The sequence below is a fragment of the Belonocnema kinseyi genome, chromosome 1, assembly GCF_010883055.1.
Source record: "Belonocnema kinseyi isolate 2016_QV_RU_SX_M_011 chromosome 1, B_treatae_v1, whole genome shotgun sequence".
NCBI lineage: Eukaryota > Metazoa > Arthropoda > Insecta > Hymenoptera > Cynipidae > Belonocnema > Belonocnema kinseyi.
Genome location: NC_046657.1, coordinates 19,082,522 through 19,090,668, shown reverse-complemented (window position 1 = coordinate 19,090,668; position 8,147 = coordinate 19,082,522). Strand labels below are relative to the sequence as shown.

Here is an 8,147-nt window from a genome sequence, read left to right as displayed (position 1 = left end):
ATTTAACTATTTCATTTTTGGCTGAAAATGTGTATTTTTTAGTTTAAAATTCATTTTTTTGGTTTAAAATTCATATATTTTAGTTGAAAATTCATCATTTCAATTGACAATGTATCAATTTGGTTAGAAATTGTTGTTTTTTTCTTGAAAAATTAATTTTTCTAATTGAAAATTTAACTATTTAATTTTTGTTTCAAAATGTGTCTTTTTTAGTTTAAAATTCATTCTTTTTGTTTAAAATTCATCTATTTTAGTCGAAAATTCATCATTTCAGTTGAAAATGTATCAATTTGGTTCAAAATTGTTGTTGTTTTTTTTTTGTTTGAAAACTTAGTTTTTCTATTTGGAAATTTAAGTATTTCCTTTTTGGCTGAAAATGTGTATTTTTCAGTTTAAAATTAATTTTTTTTGTTTAAAATTCATCATTTCAGTTGAAAATGTATCAATTTGGTTGAAAATTGTTTTTTTTTTGTTTTTTGAAAAATTAATTTTTCTAACTGAAAATTTAACTATTTCATTTTTGGCTGAAAATTCAACTATTTGGTTGATAATTCATGTGTTTTGTTGAAAACCCATCCTTTTCGTAGAAATTCACATTTTTGGATAGAAATATAATTGTTCTATTTAAAAATTCAGCGATTTTGAGGAAACTTCATGTTTTGGCTTTAAATTTTAACTATTTAATTGTTGATTATTAATAATTGGTAATTATTTTATTGATTTTTTTTATAATTAATTCTTTAAAGCTGAAAATGTAACTATTTCAATTGAATATTCCAACACTTTAGTTGAAAAAAGTTTTTTTTTTGTTGGTATAATTAATTTTTTTAACGGAATATTTATTTTTAAATTAAAATTATTTATATATTTAACCAATTCATTTTTGGTTAAAAATTTGTCCTTTTTAGTTGAAAATTTAACTGTTTGATTGAGATTTCATTTTTTTAATACTATTTTTTTTTATAGAAATTAATCTTTTTGGTTGAAAATCCAATCATTCTATTTAAAAATTCATTATTTTAATTGAAAATTCATTCATTAAGTTCAAAATTAGTTTTTAAACTGAAAATTTAACTATTTTAGTCTTGAGTTTAAATTGATCTTTTTTAGTTTAAAATTAATTTTTTTCGTTTAAAATTCATCTATTTTAGTTGAAAATCTATCACTTTGGTTAAAAATTGTTGTTTTCTTTCTTGGAAAATTAATTTTTCTAACTGAAAATTTAACTATTTCATTTTTTGCTGAAAATGTGTATTTTTTAGTTTAAAATTCATCTATTTTAGTTGAAAATTCATCATTTCAGTTGCAAATGTATCACTTTGATTAAAAATTGTTGTTTTTTTTTCTTGGAAAAATAATTTTTTTAACTAAAAATTTAAATATTTCATTTTTGGATGAAAATTCAACTATTTATTTGATAATTCATGTGTTTTGTTGAAAACCCATGCTTTTCGTAGAAATTCACATTTTTTGGATAGAAATGTAATTATTCTATTAAAAAATTCATCAATTTTGGGGAAATTTGTATTTTTTGTTTAAATTTTAACTACTCAATTATTAATTATTAATCATTGGTAATTATTTTATTGATTTTTTTTAAAATTAATTCTTGCAACTGTTTCAATTGAATATTCCATCGTCTTAGTTGAAAATTTTACTTTTATGTTTAAAATTCATCTATTGCAGTGAAAGTTTCGTAATTTTAGTTGAAAATTTATCATTTTAATTGAAAAAAAGATTTTTTGTTTGTGTGTAAAATTAATTTTCTTAACTAAACATTTAACTAATTCATTTTTGGTTGAAAATTCGTCTTTTCTTTAAAAAATTCTATTAAAAGATTCGTAATTTTTATTGAAAATTCATCTGTTCGGTTGAAAATTAATTTTTTTAAACTGAAAATTTAACTATTTGTAAGTTTTTATAACTATGTGTCTTTTTTAGTTTAAAATTAATTTTTTTGGTTTAAAATTCATCATTTTAGATGAAAATCTATCAACTTGGTTAAAAAATCTTGTTTTTTTTTCTAAGAAAATTAATTTTTCTAACTGAAAATTTAACTATTTCATTTTTCGCTAAAAATGTGTATTTTTTAGTTTAAAATTCTTCTATTTTAGTTGAACATTCATCATTGCAGTTGAAAGTGTATCACTTTGGTTAAAAATTGTTGTTTTTTTTCTTGGAAAATTAAGTTTTCTAACTAAAAATTTAAATATTTCATTTTCGGTTGAAAATTCGTCTTTTCTTTAAAACATTCTATCAAAAAATTCGTAATTTTTATTGAAAATTCATCTGTTCGGTTGAAAATTAATTTTTTAAAATGAAAATTTAACTATATCATTTTTGGTTATAAATTTATCCTTCTTTCGGTTTAAAATTTAATTATTTAATTCAAATTCAAATTCATATTTTATGTTTTTTGTTGAAAAATTCTAATTTCTAATAGAAAATTAATTTTGCTTGAAAATTTAATATTTTTGTTTAAAAAGTTTGGAATTTAAAGCGATTTAGAATCGAATTTAATATAATACGCATATTAATTTGAGCTAAATATGCACCAAATTTGTTATTTTCAATCAATTCTTTTAGCGGATGCCTGTTTTAAAGCAGCTTTGAGTTTAGTGCCCGAAATGCCGAAAAGTATCGATATTGATGGAAGGCAGAAAAGCACAGAACCTTTTTTGCTTTCCTACCTTTCTAACTTTGTATCCACTCTACTTGTTGTTCCTGTAAGTATTTTTTTGTGTGTGTTAAAAATCACAAATTAAATTACTCTCTCATCGATAGTTTAATAATAATAAATTAAAATTGTTTAATTAAAACAGGACAGTCCGGAACATGGAGTTTTATATTTAATGCGAGGACTTCTTAACGCCATTCAACGCTGCTTTGAGGGAAATTCTCTAACGAAGTCTTATCTTTACCTGAGGGTTCTCGACCTTTTAAGCACCTTCACTCAAGAAGCTTATCCTTATCACGTAGACAAGGTTCTTAAATTTATTTTAGATCTAATTCCACTTTTTATTTTTTATTTTTTTCTCTCAGTTTATCAATCAAGCAATAAATACAGGGTCTCGATTGAATTTAAAAACCGGTAATTTAATTCTGAAATGAGTGAAAAAAATTATGGTTTTTATTTTGGGACAGGGAGTTTTGGTAAAGAAATATAATTTCCATTTGGACAGGGTATTTGTATTTCGAAGAGGAAATATTTATGAATTATAATTGATTATGATGTCATTTTTTTTGTACATTTTTTGTTAGGAATTTCACTTTTTTCTTGCAAAATAAGTTACTTGTGCGGTTAAAAGCTGAACTCTTTGGTTAATAATTATTTTTGTTGGTGGAAAATTCAACATTTTAATTGACAATTCATCTTTTTTTTTAATGTAACTATACGTTCTTAAAAATCAATTTTTTTAAATCAAAATTTAACTATTTTGGCTGTAAAATTGACCTTTTCTCGTTCAAAATTCAACAGACAGATTTGTCTTTTTGAATTGAAAATTCATTTGTATCGTTGAAATTTCATGTACTTTTTTTTTGTAATCAATTTTTTGTTAAGAAATTCTTCTTTTTGGTTGAAAATGTAAATACTTTAGTTAAATATTCATCATTGTAATTTAAAATTCATCTCTGTTTGAAAATTTAACTACTTTGTTGAAGATTCATTAATCTTATTTTGGTGAAAATTCAACTATTTTTTTGTTGTTGAAAATATATCTACTTTGTGGAAATTTTTTCTTCTTTTGTAGAAAATTAATCTTTATGATTGAAAATTTATCTTTTCATTAGTTAAATTAATTACACAATGATGAATATTAAAAAAAAAAATGAATATTAAATTTAACTGTTTCATTTTTGATTGAAAATTGATCTTTTCTAGTTCCAAATTCAAAAATTTGGACGTAAATTTGTCTTTTTAAATTAAAAATTCATTTATTTCGTTGAAAATTCAAGTATTTTGTAAAAAAAATCCACTTTTGAGTTAGAAAATTATTTTTTTTCCTAGAAATTTAATCTCTTTGCTTAAATATATTTTTTTTTGAAAATTGAAGTACGCCAGTTAGATATTCATCATTGTTATTTAAAATTCATCTTTAGTTGAAAATTTAACTACTTGGTTGAAGATTCATTAATCTTATTTTGGTGAAAATTCAACTATTTTTTTGTTGTTGAAAATATATCTACTTTGTGGAAATTTTTTCTTCTTTTGTAGAAAATTAATCTTTATGATTGAAAATTTATCTTTTCAGTACAAAATTTAACTATTTCAATTGAAGATTCATCATTTTCATTGAAAATTAATTTCTTTGGTTGAAAATTTAACTGTTTCATTTTTGATTGAAAATTGATCTTTTCTAGTTCCAAATTCAAAAATTTGTCTTTTTAAATTAAAAATTCATTTATTTCATTGAAAATTCAAGTATTTTGTAAAAAAAATCTACTTTTGAGTTAGAAAATGATTTTTTTCCCTAGAAATTTAATCTCTTTGCTTAAATATATATTTTTTTTAAATTGAAGTAAGTCAGTTAAATATTCATCATTGTTATTTAAAATTCATCTTTAGTTGAAAATTTAACTACTTGGTTGAAGATTCATTAATCTTATTTTGGTAAAAATTCAACTATTTTTTTGTTGTTGAAAATTTATCTACTTTGTGAAAAAATTTTCTTCTTTTTTAGAAAATTAAAATAAATTAAATTAAATTTGTCTTTTTAATTTTAAAATATATTTATTTCGTTGAAAATTCAAGTATTTTGATAAAAAGCCACTTTTGAGTTAGAAAATGAGTTTTTTCTTAGAAATTTAATCTCCTGGCTAAAAAATTATTTTTTTTTTTTTGAAAATTGAATTACGCCAGTTGAATATTCATCATTTTAATTTAAAATTTATCTTTAGTTGAAAATTTAACTACTTGGTTGAAGATTCATTAATTTTATTTTGGTGAAAATTCAACTTTTTTTTTAATTTATCTACTTTGTGGAAAATTCGTCTTTTTTGTAGAAAATTAATCTTTATGGTTGAAAATTTATATTTTTTGAAACAAAATTAAACTATTTATGTTAAAGAGTCATCATTTAAGTTGAAAATTCATGAATTTGGTTTAAAATTAATTTCTTCGACTGAAAATTTAACTCTTCCATTTGTGATTGAAAATTGATCTTTTCTAGTTCTAAATTTAACAATTTGGACGTAAATTTGTCTTTTTAAATTAAAAATTCATTTATTTCATTGAAAATTCAAGTATTTTGTAAAAAAAATCCACTTTTGAGTTAGAAAATTATTTTTTTTCCTAGAAATTTAATCTCTTTGCTTAAATATTTGTTTTTAAATTGAAGTAAGCCAGTTAAATATTCATCATTGTAATTTAAAATTCATCTTTAGTTGAAAATTTAACTACTTTGTTGAAGATTCATTAATTTTATTTTTGTGAAAATTCAACTTTTTTTTTAATTTATCTACTTTGTGGAAAATTCGTCTTTTTTTGTAAAAAACTAATCTTTATGATTGAAAATTTATCTTTTCAGCACAAAATTTAACTATTTCAATTGAAGATTCATAATTTTCGTTGAAAATTTATCAATTTGATTGAAAATTAATTTCATCGGTTGAATATTTAACTGTTTCATTTTGGATTGAAAATTGATCTTTTCTAGTTCCAAATTTAAGAATTTTAATGTAGATTTGTTTTTTAAAATTTAAAATCCATTTATTTCGTTAAAAATTCAAGTATTTTGTTAAAAAATCTACTTTTGAGTTAGAAAATAAGTTTTTTCTTAGAAATTGAATCTACTTGTAAAAAATTCTTCTTTTTGGTAGAAAATTGAAGTACCTCAGTTAAGTATTCATCATTGTAATTTACAATTCATCTTTGGTTGAAAATTTAACTACTTTATTAAAAATTAATTTTTCTCTTGACGTTTTATCATTTTAATTGAAAATTCAATTCTTTGGTTGAAAATGAGCTGTTTAATGGAAATCTTGTTTTTTTTTTATGAAAAGAAATTTTTTTACCGAAAATTTAACTATTTTTCTGAAAATCCGATTTTTTTTGCTAAGAATTAAATTTTTGACGCAAAATTCTAGTGTAAATTTGTCCTTTTTAATTAAAATCTCATTTATTTCTTTGAAAATTCACATTTTGTTTTTAAGAAAAACTACTTTTTTGGTTGAGAATTGACTTTTTTTGGTAGAAACATTTTTTAAAGAAGTTAATCTCTCAGTTTAAAAATTCTTCTTTTTGGTTAAAAATTATGATCTGTTGGATTGAAATTTTTTTTCCTTGGATGAAAAAGAATTGAATATTCCGTAATTTTAGTTGAAAATTCATTTTTTTTTAATGAACATTCATTTTTTCTCTGAAAATTTAATTATTTAGTTAATTTAATTAATTTAATTAGTTATAATTTCAGTTGAAAATTTATGTGTTTGGTTTAAAATTACACTTTTTTTTTTGTTCAACATTATTATATTTTGTTAACATTAAAATTTTTTTGTCAATCATTTTTTCATTAACAATTAATTTATGAAATTAAAAAATTAACTAAATTTTTTGTTGGAAATTTTGTTTTCTAACTCATCTAATCTTTTTGGTAAAAAATTCATTTGTTTCGTTGAAAATTTAATTTATTTGTTGAAAAAGTGTTTATTCAACTAAGAATTAAACCATTCTATTTATGCTGAAAATCCATCTTTTTCAGTTAAAAATTCATTGATTTTTTGAAAATTGATCTTTTTCGGTAGAAAATTAACCTTTTTGGTGAAAAATTTCTTTGGTTTAATATTAGTTGTTTTATTAAAAAATATTGTTTTAACTCAAAATGTAACTGTTTCATTTTTTGAATATGTTTTTTTAAGGGACATTTAATCTTTTTGGTTGAAAATCCATATTCTGGATTGAAAATTCATCCATTTAGTGATTTTTTGGTTACAAATTTAACTGTTAAATTTTTTAAAACTTTTTTTCACCAAAAATGTAGCTATTTTATTTTTAGTAGAAACTTGATCTTTTACAGTAGATATTCAATTAGAGAACTCAATTTTTTTCTTTAAAAATGCGAGTAGAAAATGTGTATTTTTGGTTAAAATAGTTTTCTTTCTGGCTAAAAACTTTGAAAAAATCATAATTTCTGTTTGAAAATTCAATTGTTTTTGTTCTTGTTGACAAATCGCATTTTTTTGTTAAAAATTAATTTTTTTTCGAAAATTTAAATATTCAATTTTTGTTTGGAAATTTATTTCTCGTAAGTGCGTTCCATTTCAAGTGGAAATTCATATTTTTGGTATGAAAATTGAACTATTTTCTAGGAAATTTGTCTTTTATGATAAAATATTCGACTATTTGGTTGAATCTTAACTTTTTTGTTGAGAATTGATAAAAATGGTTGAAATTTCAACTTTTCGATTAAAAATAAAACTATTTTTTTGAAAATTTATTTATTTGATAGAAAATTAACTTTTTGATTGAGAAATAAAATTTTCTGGTTGAGAATTCAACTGCTTTTTTTTAAATCGTGTTTTCCTTGTTCAAAATTAAGTTTTTTTATTCGGAAATTAAAAATTCAATATTTATTTGGAAATTTATTCTTCATAAGTAAGTTCCATTTCAAGTGGAAATTCATATTTTTGGTTTAAAAATTGAACTATTTTCTTTTGTTTTTTATTTGGAAATTTAAATATTCCATTTTTAGTTTGAAATTTATTCCTTATAAGTTGAAAAATTTAATGTTTGTTTGAAAATTCATATAAAATTAATCTTCATAGTTTAAAATTAATTTTTTTTATTGAAGATTCATTTTTTTTTTTGTGAAAATTTAACTTTGTTATAAAATCATTTTTTTTTATTTAAGGTTCATAATTTTAGTTGAAAATTCGTCGTTTTTGATAGAAAATTAATCTTTCAGTTTTGTTGTCAACTAATATATTTTTCGTTAAAAATTCTTCTTTTTGGGTCGAAAATTAATCTTCATAGTTGAAAATTCATCTTTTTGGCTGAAGATACCAATATTACCTTCAAAAATTTGTTACCTTTCGATGAATTAAACTACTTTTTATTTAAAATTAAAATCGCTTCATTAAAATATCAACTATTACATTTTCTGTTAAGAATTAATTTTTTGGTTTGAAAATTTAACTAATTTGTTATA

At 20.5% G+C, this 8,147-nt stretch overlaps 1 protein-coding gene across 1 annotated transcript in view; it reads left to right on the top strand.

Annotated features, from left to right (window-relative positions):
* LOC117174526 (VPS35 endosomal protein sorting factor-like) overlaps window positions 1–8,147 on the top strand; it is a 63,439-nt gene that overhangs the window by 50,755 nt on the left and 4,537 nt on the right. The window contains exons 16-17 of the mRNA XM_033363729.1: window positions 2,587–2,726; window positions 2,823–2,984. Coding sequence (XP_033219620.1) covers window positions 2,587–2,726; window positions 2,823–2,984 — 302 coding nt within the window. The remainder of the gene's footprint in view (window positions 1–2,586; window positions 2,727–2,822; window positions 2,985–8,147) is intronic.